This window comes from Bubalus bubalis, chromosome 12 (assembly GCF_019923935.1).
Source record: "Bubalus bubalis isolate 160015118507 breed Murrah chromosome 12, NDDB_SH_1, whole genome shotgun sequence".
Classification (NCBI taxonomy): Eukaryota; Metazoa; Chordata; class Mammalia; order Artiodactyla; family Bovidae; genus Bubalus; species Bubalus bubalis.
Window position 1 is genome coordinate 1433850 of NC_059168.1, and position 18538 is coordinate 1452387.

General features: G+C 47.9%; 1 protein-coding gene across 2 annotated transcripts in view; it reads right to left on the minus strand.

Moving 5' to 3' along the window:
* The window catches only part of ACOXL (acyl-CoA oxidase like), a 337247-nt gene that overhangs the window by 274807 nt on the left and 43902 nt on the right, over nucleotides 1-18538 (minus strand). For both annotated transcript variants that reach the window (XM_006047013.3, XM_006047014.3), the window contains exons 4-8: nucleotides 11242-11328; nucleotides 10558-10656; nucleotides 4905-5019; nucleotides 4379-4465; nucleotides 2705-2777 (exon numbers count right to left, since the gene is read on the minus strand). In XM_006047013.3, coding sequence (XP_006047075.1) covers nucleotides 2705-2777; nucleotides 4379-4465; nucleotides 4905-5019; nucleotides 10558-10656; nucleotides 11242-11328 — 461 coding nt within the window. The remainder of the gene's footprint in view (nucleotides 1-2704; nucleotides 2778-4378; nucleotides 4466-4904; nucleotides 5020-10557; nucleotides 10657-11241; nucleotides 11329-18538) is intronic.

Genomic DNA, 18538 nt, shown 5'->3' on the forward strand with positions numbered 1-18538 from the left:
GGACAGGACTGAGCGACTTCACTTTCACTTTTCACTTTCATGCATTGGAGGAGGAAATGGCAACCCACTCCAGTGTTCTTGCCTGGAGAATCCCAGGGATGGGGGAGCCTGTTGAGCTGCCGTCTATGGGGTTGCACAGAGTCGGACACGACTGAAGCGACTTAGCAGCAGCAGCCTGCATTAAGCATTATGAACTCCTGGGCTCCACACCTGGAATGCACCTGTGGAAGTGCATTCACCTCACTGGAATGCACCTTGATCTCACTGAGGGATGCTGGGAAACGACACTAAACACTTGTGACACTGGGCTTCCTGGTGGCTCAGTGGTAAAAAATCTGCCTGCCAAGCAGGAGATGTGAGTGCAATCCCTGGGTCAAGAAGAAGCCCTGGAGAAGGAAATGGCAACCCACTCCAGTATTCTTGTGTGGAAAATCCCACGGATAGAGGATCCTGACAGGCTACAGTTCATGGGGCCCCAAAAGAACTGGATACAACTTAGCAACTAAACAACAACAACCTAAGACATTAATCAGTTCAGTTCAGTTGCTCAGTTGTGTCTGACTCTTTGCAAGCCCATGAACTGCAGCACGCCAGGCCTCCCTGTCTATCACCAACTCCCGGAGTCTACCCAAACCCATGTCCATCGAGTCAGTGATGCCATCCAACCATCTCATCCTCTGTCATCCCCTTCTCCTCCTGCCCTCAATCTTTCCCAGCATCAGGGTCTTTTCCAATGAGTCAGCTCCTCGCATCAGGTGGCCAAAGTATTGGAGTTTCAGCTTCAACATCAGTCCTTCCAATGAACACCCAGGACGGATCTCCTTTACGATGGACTGGTTGGATCTCCTTGCAGTCCAAGGGACTCTCAAGAGTCTTCTCCAACACCACAGTTCAAAAGCATCAATTCTTTGGCAGTCAGCTTTCTTTATAGTCCAATTCTCACATCCATATATGACCACTGGAAAAACCACAGCCTTGACTAGATGGACCTTTGTTGACAAAGTAATGTCTCTGCTTTTTAATACGCTGTCTAAGGTGGTCATAACTTTCCTTCCAAGGAGTAAGTGTCTTTTAATTTTATGGCTGCAATCACCATCTGCAGTGATTTGGAGCCAAAAAAAAGTAAAGTCAGCCACTGTTTCCACTGTTTCCCCATCTATTTCCCATGAAGTGATGGGACCAGATGCCATGATCTTAGTTTTCTGAATGTTGAGCTTTAAGCTCTCCTCTTTTTCATTCTCCTCTTTCACTTTCATCAAGAGGGTCTTTAGTTCTTCTTCACTTTCTGCCATAAGGGTGGTGTCATCTACATATCTGAGGTTATTGATATTTCTCCCAGCAATCTTGATTCCAGCTTGTGCTTCTTCCAGCCCAGCATTTCTCATGATGTACTCTGCACATAAGTTAAAAAAGTAGGGTGACAATATACAGCCTTGACATACTCCTTTTCCTATTTGGAACCGGTCTGTTGTTCCATGTCCAGTTCTAACTGTTGCTTCCTGACCTGCATATAGGTTTCTCAAGAGGCAGGTCAGGTGGTCTGGTATTCCCATCTCTTTCAGAATTTTCCACAGTACTGGTTATAATAGCCTCCAAAGCTGAAAGAGGGTACCTTATCTCCTGCCATCCACAAAGGAGGCAATAACACTGTTTTATGATAACCAAAAAAAAAAAAAAATTTACAGGAAATAACCTAAATACCCAACAATAAGGGACTGATTATATAACTTATAGATAACTTATTTAACAGCTTATGATGGCAATATTAAAAATGATAATGCCTATGTGTGTTTCAGGCTTCCCTGGTGGCTCAGACAGTAAAGAATCTGTGCACAGTGCAGGAGACCCAGGTTCTATCCCTGGGTCAGGAAGATCCCCTGAAGAAGGAAATAGCAACCCACTCCAGTATCCTTGCCTGGAGAATTCCATGGACAGAGGAGCCTGACAGGCTACAGTCTATGGGGGTCTCAAAGAATCAGACGCAACTGAGCAACTAACATTTTATATGTGTATTTATTGTTGCATAGAAACTTTGGACATATTTTGTTAAACAGAAACTACAAGTTATAAAAAAAAATAGAATTTCTAAGTGGATCTCATTCAGTAAAAATCAAACATCTCTCTCTCTCTCTTTAGTATCTACTCATAGAGAAAAGTCTAAAATGTTAAACACGAAAGTGTAATAAACATTGTGGCTAGATGATCAAACCAGTCAATTCTAAAGGAAATCAACTCTGAATATTCACTGCAAGGACGGATACTGAAGCTGAAGCTCCAATACTCTGGCCACCTGATGCAAAGAGCTGACTCATTGGAAAAGACCCTGATGCTGGGAAAGACTGAGGACAGGAGGAAAAGGGGATGACCAATGAAATGGTTGGATGGCATCATTGACTCAATGGACATGAGTTTGCACAAACTCCTGGAGATAGTGAAGGAGGGTGAAACCTGGCGTCCTGTAGTCCATGGAGCTGCAAAGAGTTGGACACAACTTAGCGACTGAACAACAACAACAAAGGTGATAGTACTGGGGATAATTTTAGATTTTCTTTTATTTGTTTATCCACCTTTCCTGATTAGTAAAACTGTAAACGTGGTTATAAGAAGACAGCTGGACGTAAAGCCCAGGAGACCTAGGAACCAGGCCTGGGAGGCAAAGAGCTCACAGCTGCAGCAAGTCTGAATTAAGGAGGCAGCTACTCACTTATCCAGCAGGTTCTCCCTTGGTATCCGAACACTGTCAAATCTCAGAATCCCGTTATCCACACCATGTAGACCTAGAGAGAACAGACAGGAAATGGAGCTGCAGGTGGGACAAGCTTATGAGCATCAGAAATACTGTCCCATGGGACTTCCCTGGTGGCCCTGTGGCTAAGAGTCTGCACTCCCAATGCAGAAGGCTCGGGTTTGATCCCTGGTCAGAGAACTAGATCCAGCATGCCACAACTAAGGGTTTGCATGTTGCTTTTGTTGTTCAGTGAAGAAGCTGTGTCCGACTCTTCGCGACCCCGTGGACTGCAGCACGCAGGCTTCCCTGTCCTCCAGTATCTCCTGGAGTTTGCTCAAGTAGAGGTTGTATGCTACAGCTAAAAGAGCCCACATGCTGTAACTAAGGCCTGCTGCAGCCAAATATAGAAACACATTTCTAAAAAAAATATACACCAAGACATTTTTTTAAATAGTTATACCATCGCTGCCACTTTCTAGGTTGGACATCACTGAAACGCAAGCCCTTCTTTCACTTCCAGAATCGTGGCTGCTTTCTTATCTGGGGTGAAGATGCCATCTGCTTGTTTCCACGCAGTGCGGTGCCTGTCTCTCCAGCTGCCTCCTCGCTAATGAAAACGGAGGAGGAAGTGCTGGGCCTTCTAGGGCTCAGCCGGGGCCACAGCTGTCTGCCTGGGAAGTTGCTGAGGCTGGAAAAGGGGAGAATTCCAGGCAGCCGAGAGAACATCTGACTGAACATACAGAAGCAGCAAAGCTCATTCAGCCCCGCCAGTGACCCCAAACTCAATTTCTCCTCCTTCCCAATGCTTCCTCCTCCAAACACAGGGTGAATTTGCAATAGCAAAGGCCTAAAAGGCACTGGAAAACGGCCAGAGGGTCAGCAGCGGGTGGGTAGAATGGCCCCTTCAAAACCAGTCTATTCTGCCTTCACTGCTTTGGTGAGTTAGGCTAGACTCAGGTGGGGAAAAGTGGAAACAAGTGACAGATTTCGTTTTCTGGGGCTCCAAAATCACTGTAGACAGTGATGCAGCCATGAAATTAAAAGATGCTTGCTCCTTGGAAGAAAAGCTATGATAAATCTAGACAGTATATTAAAAAGTAGAGACATCACTTTGCCAACAAAGGTCCATAGAGTCAAAGCTATGGTTTTTCCAGTAGTCATGAACAGATGTGAAAGTTGAACCATAAAGATGGCTAAGTGCTGAAAAACTGATACTTTTGAACTGCAGTGCTTGAGAAGATTCTTGAGAGTTCCTTGGATTGCAAGGTCAAACCAGTCAATCCTAAAGGAAATCAATCCTGAATATTCATTGGAAGGACTGATGCTGAAGCTGAAGCTACAGTACTTTGACCACCTGATGGGAAGCGCTGATTCTTTGGAAAAGATACTGTGCTGGGAAAGATTGAGGGCAGGGAGAGAAGGAGGCGATAGAGGATGAGATGGTTGGATGGCATCACTGATTCAATGGACATGAGTGTGAATAAACTGCGGGAGATAGTGAAGGACAGGGAAGCCTGGTGTGCTACAGTTCACGGGGTCACAGAAAGTAGAACATGACTTAGAAACTGAACACCAAGAGCTGGTAGGGTCGGGTGGGGAGGAGGCAGGAAGTGCAAAGGAGGGTGGAAGAAGGGTCACCCGCGAACTCACCTTCTTTATGCATCATATCAACAACCGTCACTCCTGGGTACAAGCTTCCATTTTCATCTCGGACAGGAACGATGAAGCAGTGGGGCCCTAAGGATGGTGAAAAGACACTTTACTAAAGGCTCTAAAGATGTGAGCAAGGCTTTCCTAATTTCCAGTGTGCAATTATGTTGATTCTGAAACTCATCCTGTTGTATGACTGTGCACTGCCCATAACAGTGTATAATGTTGAAGGTAATGATAAATTGTTTCATCATGTATATTTAGGAGACCAAGTGCTGAATTTTTTAAAAGGCAAATAACTCAATTTCTTATGTAGCTGTGCCACACTGCATGTGGGATCTTAGTACCCCGATCTGCAGTGGAAGCACAGAGTCTTAACCACTGGACTGACAGGGGAATGTTCCAGTGTGAATTTTTTACAAGATAAAAATAGCCCTTGGAAGGGGGAAGGATTCTGTGTAAAGCAGTCATGGGAGAACAGTACTAATAAAGAGAAACAGCCTAGGTTTCTGTGTCGGTGACAAACCTTGAGATCTTCCGTTTATGATGAGCTGGGCAAAGACTGCTGCATAATTCCCGTACATCGCATTTCCAATGTACATCTTCTCAGCATTTTCACACGGTGTGTCAATGACAAATTCCTGCACAGAAACACCAAAGCAACAGAGTTTTCTTCCTTACGGTTCCTTTCAACCCCTGGGCTCAGTGCAACGAACACCGTGAAACAGATTCACGTTGCATAGCTGCGCCCACTTAGGTGACCTCAAGAAAAGGCGTAGGTGACCCAAAGTCGTTTAGTCCACCCTCACGTTCCTTCCCTTCTTGCTGGCTGCTCTTCTGCGTAAGGTTGGACTGGCGCGTGCCGCATTCATCGGAGCCTGTGGCTTAAACGTACGAGTCCTTCAGTGAGCTTCTTTCTCTCGAGGCTACTCCACACTGAGCTTTTGACTTTTAAATAGCCCAGCACCCAGACCCCTAACAGCCCTGGTGATCTGTATTCAGTTCTCACCATAGCCCTCATTCCCAAACACTCCACCTGCAGGTTTCACAAGAAACGATGGAGTACCCAGTGATATGGGGCCCAGTTCGATGAGCCCATGTCTGTGTATTTCGTCTACTGGACATTGTCCCTCCTGGACCAATGGCATGGTTCCTCAGGTCCTCCACTGATCCCTGGGCCTCAGACATTCCTGCATCTAAGGTATGAGTCCATTGTTTGAACAGCAACTAACTAACCAAAGGTTAAACACGTCGGTGCATGTGTGCTAAGTCACTTCAGTCGTGTCCACCTCTTTGCAACCCTATGGACTTAGCCCGTCAGTCTCCTCTGTACATGGGATTCTCCAGGCAAGAATACGGGAGTGGGTTCCCATGCCCTCCGCCAGAGCATCCTCCCAACCCAGGCATTGGACCCATATCCCTCACGTCTCCTGCGTTGGCAGCTGGTTTCTTTACCACTAGTGCCACCTGGGAAGCCCTTCAATGTGTACATCTGAACACAAACAAGACTAATAAACAACTGTGACCTAGTCCCGCCATTGCTTAGACTCTCATCCCAGACCATTTTGATTTTTATAAAAAGAAATATCTCATTTAAGCCTTGGGGTGACCGTTTCAAAATCTCTCTCCATTTTCTTGATCAATGAATATGATAATGAAAGGTTCCCTCAAAAGCTCATGTGAATAAGCCCTTAAACCAAAAAGCATGTGTCAACAATTCTCCATCTTATAAGGGAATGAATCTTAGAACACAACGTCTAGCTTGTCTCCAAAATATGACCAAGGATTCTAGCTCAAAACAGTCTGAAGTTAACACTGGTCAGGAAAAAGCAGGAGGGAAATAATTAGCTTTTTTGTTTTCAGTCTCTGCTCAAAACTCTGCCTCCTTTTTTCTTCCTCTCCAGGAATCAGAACAGGATCACCATGGAAACACCTCTCTTCCCTTCTTGGTCCTCTCTCATCGGCTTGCTACCTGGGATACCCTTCAGCCTCTTGTTAAGGAGAGACAGACCATAACTGCCAACTCTGCATACTGGGTACCTGGAACAGGTCGAAGAATCCAGGGAGTAGGGGGAAGGAAAGGGGAAGCGGGGTGGGGCATGATGGCAAAAAAACAGAACTGCAAATTTAATCGAAGCTGACAATATCAAAGATGTGGCTGAACCAAACCAACAAGCTATTGATCATGTAAAGATCATCTCGGATTTCAGATTTTCAAGTATATGGACTGTACTTTTCCCTCTGGCCAAGAAATACAGTCTTGGAGCCCAAGAAAACATTCTCTGACACATGTGCACACAGGGAAACTTTTAACATAGGCAAGGGCTTTTCAGAAACATAAATGGATGAGCTGATCATTTTTAAGTCTCTGGAGGCTGCTGCCCTTGTCTTATCGGGCCAGCCAGGAACTTCTTAAAGAAAGGAGTTTTTATGAGGCTGGTGGGTGCAGTAACACACACAACACGTGGTAAGGGGATGCATTAAATAGCACCCCACGGGTGGGAAGGGAGGTAGCAGAGAAAGGCTAACCTGGCAGAAAAGATCTGGTAGTGTGGGGAGGAGACAGGAGGCCATTCGTCCCCATCAACATTTGATCCTCTCTGGGAAAGGAGTTTTGTCACTTCTGGCAAAAACACTTGATTTGGAAAGTCTGCCTCAGCCAAAATGCTGGCGTTTAAAGCTGGATCTAAATAATACACATCATGTGTGTTGATTCCTATTATAATTAGTCGTTGAAGACCAACAAAACAGTCAGTCCTATAAACACTTGTGGCTTTGGCCAGAGAGCTCTTAAAGCCTCATTTATTTTTGTGATTTTGCATAAAGTGTAAAACTCTCTCTTACCTCAAAGCCTTCCGTGCCGCTACTCAACCTACCATCCAAAAATAAAAATAAAACAGCCAACCCACAGGAACGAATAACAAAAAAACTGAAGAGATTAAAACTGCTCCAGAGGGAGAGAGAGCTCATTTGATATGCTCTAACATTTGAAAAGGGAAATGAAGGGGAAAACACAGAAACCAACGAAGGGGAAAGCCATTCTTGGCTAATCCAGGCCTCAGTGGCCTGAGTCTATGATACGCTTATTCCCTCCCTCACTCCCCCGGGAGGCAGCAAGTTCACCAGTCTTCTCATCATTACGATTTCAACTTTGCAACTCCCCTGCAGAGAGCAGCAGCTGCCAAAGCACACCAGGTAGCTAAATAATTTATGCTGTTTGGGGAAAACAGGACCAATGCAGGGAAATCATTTTTGTGCAAAAAAAAAATTAATAATTATAAGAGGAAAACAAATAAATAAGAATTGTGGCTGGGTTTTTTTCCCTTAAAGGACAGCAAGGTGACCTCAATACTACAGTTTTGGGAGGAAAAAAAATGGGGCAGGCAGAACCCCATGATGTTTGGTCAATCTGCCCTGTCTGACAGGAAAGCTAAGCTCTTAAGGGCAATCTCCTTGAACGTGAGATTCACTTGTTAACTTCATAGCCATAGTTTCTCCGCCTGAAAAATAAGGACAAAAACATGTTCCTATAAGATTATAGAACATTTAACACAATGTTGCACTGAAGAGTGCTTGGCCTGGTGCCTAGCACACACGCTGCAGCTTAATTATTACATCTACGGCATTGTTGCTGTAGGAGAATGTGCATGAGTGCTAAATCACTTTAGGCATATACAACTCTTTTCGACCCTATGGATCATAGTCCTGTCAGGCGAGTCCATGGGGATTCTCCAGGAAAGAATACTGGAGTGGGTTGCCATGCCCTCCTCCAGGGGATCTTCCCAACCCAGGGGTCCAACCCGCATTCCTTATGTCTCCTGCACTGGCAGGCAAGTTCTTTACCACTAGCCCCACCTGGGGAGCAGATGAATTTGGTAGTATACTATACAGAGAGAGTTTGAGGCAGAGCCTGGCACAGAGCGAGCATTCAATAGGCGACAGTCCTTATTCTGGCCCTTATTGTGACCTTAGACATCACTGACTACTGCAAGAACTAGCATTGGGGCCAGAGACAAGGCAGGACATCCTCTCACACAACCCTCACCTGCATGTGTCATTCTAAATGTTGACTGCCTCCAGCTAGCGTTCTTGGGTCAGAAAACCCTAGGAACAGAACTCCCGATTCCAAAGGACAACAGCCAAAATGAAGAAAAGGCTGAGTCACCACATGCTCAGGCAAATGGCCACACCCACAAGCACAGGGCCACACCCACAGCACATGGCCACACCCACAGCACAAGGCCACATTCATAGCTTATGGCCACACCCACAGCACATGGCCACACCCACAGCACATGGCCACACCCACAGCACAAGGCCACATTCATAGCTTATGGCCACACCCACAACACATGGCCACATTTATAGCTTATGGCCACACAGCTTGCACACTCATTCACACACACATTTCTAGAAAAAAAACTGCAAAATGTATTTATCCCTTTCTGGTTTTTAAGAATACCCAATATCAAACAAGAAACTAGAAAGGAGAATGAAATAAGAAGATCGTTGCTTTCTTTATTTGAGGACAGGAAGTAGGAGCTAAAGAGATGGGGGGTAGGATTTATAAAACAGGATTTTTGCTGTTACCCATTCATAGAGAGCTATAGATTTAGAGGGTCTTACCAACATTTTGGAGTTCATCCCATACAATAGGGCTTCCCTGGTGGCTTAGAGGTAAAGAATCTGCCTTCCAAGCAGGAGACACAGGTTTGATCCCTGAGTCAGAAAGATCCCCTAGAGAAGGAAATGGCAGCCCACTCCAGTATCCTTGCCTGGAAAATCCCAGACAGAGGAGCCTGACAGGCTACAGTCCATGGGGCCACAAAAGAGTCAGACATGACTGAGCAACTAAACAACAACCCATGTAATAAAGTCAGATTGTTTTGTCAAATTTTATTTTGGTTGCCTTGTGGATTTTTGTCCATATACAGTTAAAGATGGAGAAGGCAATGGCAACCCACTCCAGTACTCTTGCCTGGAAAATCCCATGGATTGAGGAGCCTGGAAGGCTGCAGTCCATGGGGTCACTAAGAGTCGGACACACTGAGCGACTTCACTTTCACTTTTCACTTTCATGCATTGGAGAAAGAAATGGCAACCCACTCCAGTGTTCTTGCCTGGAAAATCCCATGGACGGAGGAGTCTGGTGGGCTGCCATCTATGGGGTCGCACAGAGTTGGACATGACTGAAGCGACTTAGCAGCAGCAGTTAAAGATACTGCATCATGCTGAGACAGACCTGGGACCTGCGACCCTTTGCTGAAATGCTTGCACCTGTCTACACCTCTCCTCAAACAACAGAGTATATAAAGATACAATACTGGACTAAAAATAACTGTGTGCATGCTCTTTGGGGCAAAATTATAGAGAAAACATACAAAGAGACCAAAAAACCCAACTGCCAATTTTGAAGAGCCTAGAGAAAAAGCAGGGTGTCAAGAGCAAAAACAGGATACTGCACTACCCCCTGCACACAACACCACCTCAGGGGTAGGCAAACCATCTAAGCCATCCCTCTGGCCTGACCCCTTGATACACCCCTATACTCACCCCATGTAAGGGATCAGCTCGCTCCCCACTCAGGGAGTGAGCAAGCAAGAGAACCTGATGCTTGTTCTCACCTCCCCCTGCTGCAGCAGGGGCCCCAGTAGAGCCTTGACTGAATTTCTTGTCTGGCCTCTGATCAGTTTCTACTGACTGGGGAAGGTCAAGAACCCTGGTTGGTATCAATGCCAGCACCAAGGACTCGGCTCCTGGAAGGAGGTCCAGCACACACAGTGCCCTCCTGCCCCATGGGGTGACGCGCCAACAGAGACCTCTCTTATACCCATGTACCTGCTATAGTTCGGAAGAACCACAAGATGGTGGAGGTCCTGTTCCCACCAAGTTTCCCCAAAGCATTAAGTTAGTAAGTGCACCTCAAATGTCTCAGCAGTGTCCTCCCAAGGCAGGTGCTGTGCAAGTGTTGGCATTAGACTCAGGGAGGCTGAGCATACATCCACCTCCACTAAAACTCAGACACTTCCGAATCCGAGCACCTGGCTCGGATCTGGTTAGATCTGGCTAGAGAGCGCACACAGTGTGAGTGAACACGGTCTCAGGAGGAAGCGGAGGAGGGTCGGCTGGGTTCAAGTCTTCTGCCCACAGAACTGCAGAACCACAGGAAGAATCCTCACCTGTGCGGAGAAGTCAAAGGTGGCTTCGGTCTGGATCGCTCTGACGTTGCTCCCGTGGCCCCTCTCGGTCATTGCAAACATCCCCGTGTATTTCTGCTCCTGGAATTGACCGGGTATTAGAAGGGAATCAGCTAATCAAATGGCTGCTCTAACTGCCGACCTCTCAGATCATTATCTCAGAGGACAGGATGGCTGGATGGCATCACTGACTCAATGGACATGAGTTTGAGCAAACTCCATGAGATGGTGAAGGACAGGGAAGCCTGGCATGCTGCAGTCCATGGAGTTACAAAGAGTTGGACAGGACTGAGCAACTCAACAATTGAACAACAGATCATTAAGAACATCAGCGAGAGAGGGAGTAGTGAGTTGGAGTTGGAGATATTATAAAAATTCAGTCTGGTGACAACTAGGGTGATAACAATATGACAGACCTGTGCGATCTAAAAAAGGGAGCCTTAGGATTCTCATTTCAAACAAAGCTCTGGATGACGCTAATTCTATATTTTATTTTCTTTTTCTGCAAACACACACACCCCTAACTACTGTGACATTTTGCTACCCACTCCAGTATTCTGGTCTGGAGAATTCCATGGACTGTATAGTCCATGGGTCAGAAAAAGTAGGACACGACTGAGCGACTTTCATTTTCATAGAAACTATCTAGGGTGGTCCATGCCATACCTGGAGAGGCTGAAGCCACTGAGTTACATGTGCTGGGCCTCCAAGATTTCTGATGGCCCCACCGAACAGCCAGTAAATTATTCCACACTGGAAACAAGCACAGTACAGATCATTGTTAGAAACAGTCAACAACTTAATGACGACTGAACCCCCTGGGCAAAAGCATTCAAGGAACACCGATCAGCTCATCAAGCTCTACCTTCGCTCCACAAGCAGCAAGGCATCCACGCCCTCCCCTTCTCGGCCTGTCCAGCCCCAGTCCCCCTGGGCAGGCACGGCTCTCGGTTCCCCGTTGTGCAGAGGTCACCCCAGCAGCACAGCCCATCCATCCCCTATCCTCAGAGAAGCCTGGTTCACCCCATCACTCTGCCTTGTCTGAAAAAAGGGAAAGTGTTAGCCACTCAGTCATGTCTAACTCTTGGTAACCCTACAGATTGTAGGGTCCGTGGATTCTGTCCTCTGTCCATGGGACTCTCCAGGCAAGAATACTGATGCCTTCCTCCAGGGGATCTTCCCGACCCAGGGAATATAACCCGGGTCTCCCTCACTGCAGGCAGATTCTCTACCATCTGAACCACCAGGAAAGCCCCTGCCTGTCCACTCAGGGTTTAATTTGGTGCCTTGTAGGTCAAAGATATGCAACAGTCTTTGTGCACTGATCCCAGGTGCTGACTGCAGCCTGGAGAGTCCACGAAAAACAGTCTGCAGACAGGAAGGTGGATGGAAGAGGTCAGGCTACAGCAATGAGCAGGCACTGGGCTCAGGTGAGGCAGGCCAGACTCACCCCAGCTCAGCGCCCCGCCAGCTGTGGGACCCTGCACAATGACACAATGCCTGAGTTTCCCCATCTGACAAATGCACTGGATGGTGAGCCCCCGCCTACTGTGCCCTCTCGCCTTCCAGGGTCTGAGCTCCACACACTCACTGCCTATCACGACCATCCCAGGAGGAAAACACAATTCCCCTCACTTGATAATTGGCAATTCCCTCACCAGGCTTCCCTGGTGGCTCAGACAGTTAAGACTCTTCCTGCAATGCTGGAGACCCAGGTTCGATCCCTGAGTCGGGAAGATCCCCTGGAGAAGGGAATGGCTACCTATTCCAGCATTCTTGCCTGGAGAATTCCATGGACAGAGGAGCCTGGCAGGCTACAGTCCATGGAATCGCAAAGAGTCAGACATGATGAAGCAACTGACACTTTCACCTCCACTTCCTCACTTGACAGATGAGGACAGTGAGGTTCAGGAGAAGGAAGTGACCTGTCCACGGCTGCACCTGAGGAAGCACGTGGGGCTGGGGTTCCAGTCCAAGCTGCCTGACACCTAACAGCCCTTCGTAGCAAGGTTCAGTGAGAGGCAACTGCCAAGCACTTTGGTCAAGAGGAGGAGAAAGAAGAAAAGGAAGGGTGGCTTGAGCAGGGCCGTTTGATGGGAGCAGGGGACTGACTGCAAAGACAGAAGAGCTCAGGTGTTCAGACATTTGCTGTGCTTGCCGTTCAGCAACCCCATAGGAACACAGCCCCAGCTTTCCTCTTGGGAGCCCTCTTCCCCCAGATTCAGTCCAGGTGGCTCGTGGCTAATGTCAACCTCCAGTCCAGCTTTCAGATGAGCCTGGGACCCAGGACTGGCCAATCTGCCTAACACTGTGGCCAAGGGATGCTTTGGGATGAATCTGTGATCTGGGTGGGTCCTATCAGACTGGCCACTGGACACAGGAGTCAGCTATTAGAGAAGAGAAACTCTCTCTTTTATTGGAAGTAATGGAACTTGGAGGAAGGGAGGGTGGGGATTGCTCTTGCCATCAAGAGAGCTGGTGAAGGAAGCCAGTGCATGGGGGTCAAGAAGTTGGGAGATGAGAGGGACCAGGTCCCACACACCCACATCTGAAGCGAGTGGACCCTGGACTCTTCGAGTACAGCAGCCAATAGGTGCCTTTTTTCTGGGGTCACTGCAATGGAATGCATCCCAGTGGACACAGTGACCCCAAGGAAGACCTTGCAGGTAAGTGGCAGAAATAGCATCTTCACATGCTCCCATCTGAGAACTGCCATCAGCCTCTGGTGGGGACCACACCCCGCACCACACGGGTGTAATCAGCCTTACGCTAACTTTCAAAAAGGCCACTTCATCAAGTCGAAGCGAACCACTTGACCAGCTGAAATGCTCTGACATCACAACGGATGAATTTCACTAATTACATCTGACATATGAGGGGCTTTGCATTTGGAGAATCATCAAACGTCCTTGGAAGAGGCTGAACACCCTGATTTCTCAGTTCCCTGCTCCTTGGAATCACTGCCGACCCAGCAAACTGCTTTTCTAATTCCAACCCAGGAAAATGGAATCCATCCAAATAGTCTGTTTTCCCCCAAACCCTCTTGGAAATCAAGTTAAAGAAAAATATTTTTCTAAAACTAAAACAGGTTGAATTTTCTGCCCTTAAGTCTCTTTGGCTGGTGGCTAATGCGTTCTTTATATTGCATTGTTTTCCTAGGTTTTACATTTTTTCCTCCTCTTTAGAAAGACAGGAAATGAGTCGGCCACCTTTTGAAAGACTCCATTCACTAAACGCTATCAGTAGGAGCGCTGGGCTGGGTGAGTGAAACCTGCAGGCTTCTGGAAAACCACAGGAGCTGGGCTTCCCTGGTGGCTCAGTGGTAAAGAATCTGCCTGCCAATGCAGGAAACATAGGTTCAATCCCTGATCCAGGAAGATTCCACAGGCCGAGGGCAACTAAAGCCTGTGTGCAGTACTACTGAGCCTGTGCTCTGGGGCCCAGGAGCCGCAACGACTGAAGTTTGAGCACCCTAGAGCCTGTGCTCCGCACCTAGAGAAGCCAGCACACCGCAACTAGAGGGTAATCCCCACCCACCGCAACTAGAGAAGGCCCTCACAGTGATATAGACCCAGCACAGCCAAAAATAAAAGAATGTTTTTAAAACTGCAGGAGTTAATTGAGGCATTACTGCGAGACCCCAATCCACACGGTCTGTTCAAACACGGGCCTCTTCCCATGTGCTGACCAGCACATTGCCAAAGCCACACTCCCCAAAGAGCAGGGAATCTGACAGCTGGGGAGGCCCTTGGGGGACTCTCACAGACAGCTCCCTGGCCCACTGTACTCTGATCAGGGTGTGGCGCCCAGCCCGGCGGGCAGGCCCAGGTGCCCAGCCAGGGCGTGGTGGTCAGATCACAGTAAAGGACATGAGAAGCAGAGGCGTTTGGGGAGGATTCTGGAGACAGAGCTGGTGGGTTAGACTCAGGAGGTGGGGGCAATGTGATACCTGGTCTTTGACCTGAGTCTTCAGATAGATGGAGGATGATCCATTGCAAGGGAGGAGCCTGCAGGAGAAGCCAGGGAGGAGGGGGTGGATTCCTAAAACAGGGATGCTGAGCCGGAAGCGAGAAGGGCGCGGAGCCACCACGAGGAGCAGCACCGTGTCCCCGTGACAGGGCGCCAGTCCACTGCTGCCAACACTGCCTGTGAGAGTCCTGCTCTGGCTGGACCCCAGCCCACCTTGGGAGACAGGATACAGAGAAATGCTGGGGAAAGCAGCGGCAAGGAAATAAAACAGGGAAGCGGGAGGCAAGGGACACCCAAGGAAAACCCTAACTTTAAACACATGCACACCTTGTACTGCTTGTTTGAGAAAGCCCCCTCTCTCCTTTCTCACTTCTCTGGAGGACCACAGACACAGCTCCAAGGTCAAGTGCAGGGGGTCATGAGCACAACAGGCCCAGGGAGGGCTGGTAGCAGCCTCCGGTGGCCACAGTTGGGAGCTGGGAACTACGGTCAGGACAGCCTGACGGGCCCAGGGATATGGCCTCCAGCAAGGCCCTCTAGCTCCCAAAGAGTGGCTAGAAGGAGAGCCGACCCCTGGGCAGGGAAAGCTGAATGGGCTGGGCCTGGAAACAAAGGTTGGTCCCTCCTCCACCCACGAGCTGAGCCACCATCTGGAAGCCCGTTTGGGGAAGGCCCACGTCAGAAGCTTCAGCTCCCCCACCACCACTTACATAGCTCCTGCAACCTGCAAGGCATGGCCTGGAGCTCTTCCTGGGCACCATCGGCTAAAATCTGAACCAGCCAGTGACTGGGCATCAACACCAGCTAGCATCACCATCCTCACAGAAAACGCAGCTGCAGGAGTATGATGGGACTTCTAGGGCCGTGATGGAGCCATCTCAGAGCCGGGCATGAACCCTCATCATTCTGACCATCTCCATGACACCACAGACCTGCCAGGTCTCTGATGTGTGCAAGAATCCAGGTCCTTCCTACATGATGGTCAGACAGAAGGTCCCCTAAAGAGACTTCAAGTGCATTCAGATTGTTTCCATTTCAAAAGCAGATGGGAGGAACTTACCTGGTGGTCAAGTGGTTAAGACCCCATACTCCCAATAAAAGGGGTGGGTTTGATCCCTGCTCAGGGAACTAGATCCCACATGCCACACAACTAAAGATTCCACGTGTCACAGCTAAGAACTGCCACAGTCAAATGAATAAGTATGTTTAAAAAAGAAAACAAAGAGTAGATGGGCTATACCAAGGTACTGCAAATGGTTTTTGAGACTACGGTGACCCCACAAAAGATAGTGCAATGGACTAAGTCATTAGGTCTTCACCCAAAAACTACTCTATTTGTTGCTGAATAGTCACTAAGTCATGTCCAACTCTTTGCAACCCCAGAGACTGTTACCCAAAAGGCTCCTTTAGTCCATGAGATTTTCCTGGCAAGAATATTGGAATGGGTTGTCATTTCCTCCTTCAGGGGATCTTCCTAATGCAGGGATGGAACCTGCATCTCCTGCATTGGCTAGTGGATTCTTTACTGCTGAACCACCAGAGAAGCCCAGAATTCATATGCAGAAGCTTTAATCCCCAATGTGGTGTTAGGATATAGGACCTTTGGGAACTAACTACGTTTAAATGGGGTCTTTAGAATGGGGCCCTCATGATGGGATTAGTGCCCTTACAAGAAATACCAAAGTGCACTCTCTCTCTCTGTCTCTCTCTTTTCTCTCTCTCTGTCTCCCCCACCCTGCTCCTGAAATGTGAACACACACAGAGAAGGTGGCTGGCTGCCTACAAGCCAGAAAGAGGGCCCTAACCTCGAACTGAATCAGCTGGCAGCTAGATCTTGGACTTCCCAGCCTCCAGAACCATGAGAAAATTAATTTCTGTTGTTTAAACCACCAGTTCTGTAGCTCTTTATCATGGCAGCCCACGCAAACCAAGACAGAGTGAGATGATTCAAACAAGGGGAAACAGGAGCCGTCATGGGGAAGAAGAAAAGGAAGCAGGTCTCGATTCTTTTGGCTGTAAGTTCATCCAGATTGCATCAGCCTGTTTGGCGGGAGACCTTGGGCCGGCTCCCAAGTCAGAGCAGCACCCCTCTCCATTTCCCCGCACCCTCACTGTGAGTCGCTGTCCAAGCAGCCCTTGGCTCAGCCAGTACTTGGCTGTGTGAGTACAGCTGTGTTTGTCCAAAGCACTTACGGACACCTGGAGCTGCTGGATGATGCAGACTCGGAGGAAGAGAAAAAGGCGCTCAGGTCTACAGGGTGCAGATAATGCTGATGAACTGATGTTCAGGTTGACGGCCAGCTCAGGTGACCAGGAGAGCCACAGGGGCCTTGGGCTGGCAGTGAGATGTGGGGAGGTCGTGACCAACCCAGGACTCACTCACCCATTCTCCATGCACTGCATTCCCCTCACCGAAGTCTCCCTCCATCACCAACAGGAAAGGCAGATGGGCTGGGCCAGGGGCACAACCTACACCTTCCGCTAACTGTCTAGGATGTCCGAGCACAAGGAAACAAGATTACCCTGTATGTATCGCTTTCCTGGTGACTCAGCAGAAAAGAATCCTCCTTCCACTGTCTGCCACTGCAGGAGACCCAGGTTCAATTCCTGGGTCAGGAAGATCCCCTGGAGAAAGGAATGGCAACCCACTCCAGTATTCTTGCCTGGAAAATCCCATGGACAGCGGAGTCTGGAAAGCTACAGTCCATGGGGTTGCAGAGTCAGACATGGCTTAGCAACTAAACAACAGCAACAAACAACTCATATGCGCGAAAAGCAAACAGGGTTAATTGTCATTTTTTAGTGTCTTTATTGATTTGTTACAATATTGTTTTTATGTTTTGTTTTTTTTGGCCATGAGGCATGTAGCATCTTAGCTCCCTGACCAGGGATTGAATCCACACCCCCAACATTAGAAAAAAGAAAGTCTTTACCACTGGACCACGAAGGGAAGTCCCTAATCATAATTTTTGTCCAATTTTCCAAGTCTTTTTATTATGGTATAATAATAACATAAATGTTATAACATAAAGCTTGCCATTTTAGCCACGGTTACATGCACAGTTCAGCAGGATGAACTATACTAACAGAATTATGCAACCATCAGCGCTACTTCTGAAACTTTCTCATCCTCCCAACAAACTGCCCATTAACCAACAACTGACCCCGTTCTCCTGTTCCCTCAGCCTCTGGGAACCTGTAATTTACTTTTTATCTCTAGAAATTAATTTGTGTATTCTCAAATTTTCATATAAGTGGAATCATACAGTATTTGTCCTCATGGATCTGGCTTATTTCACTTAGCATATTTTCAAGATTCATGTTGTAACATGTACCAGAACTTCATTCATTTTTATGGCTGAGTGATATTCCATGGTACATTCTATATATGAGACAGTATTTTGCTTATTCACTCCTGTACTGATGGACGCTTGCTTCTTTCAGCCTACGAGGCGCTGTGAACACCGCTGCAATGAACACTAGCATAGAAGTATCTCCTTCAGTCCCTGTTTTAATTCTTTGGGGTACATACCTAGGAGTGGAAATGCTGGATCATACAGTAGTTCTACATTTAACCTTTTGAGTGACTGCCAAACAGCTTTGATTCTATGCATTCATTTAATATTCATGTCTTGACACTTCTGTATACATAGCAAGAATGTGGACAGAGACAGTCTTCAAGGATGTTGCCCTCTAGCGGTGCTAAGTGACATACAGTAGACGTGTGAATAAATGCATCAATCCAAAATGGGTGCACACCCAGACAGACGCTGTAAGGTACACGGACAGATGACAGCATGTAAGTGGGGTTTAAACTGCAGGCTCCCTGGCGGCTCAGTGATAATCTCCCTACCAATGCAGGAAACAGGGGTTCCAACCCTGGTCTAGGAAGACTCCACATGCCGTGGAGCAACTCAGCCTGTGTGCTACACTACGGAGCCTGTGCTCTGGAGCTGGCGGACTGAGCTGCTGAGCCCATGCGCGGCAAGCATGG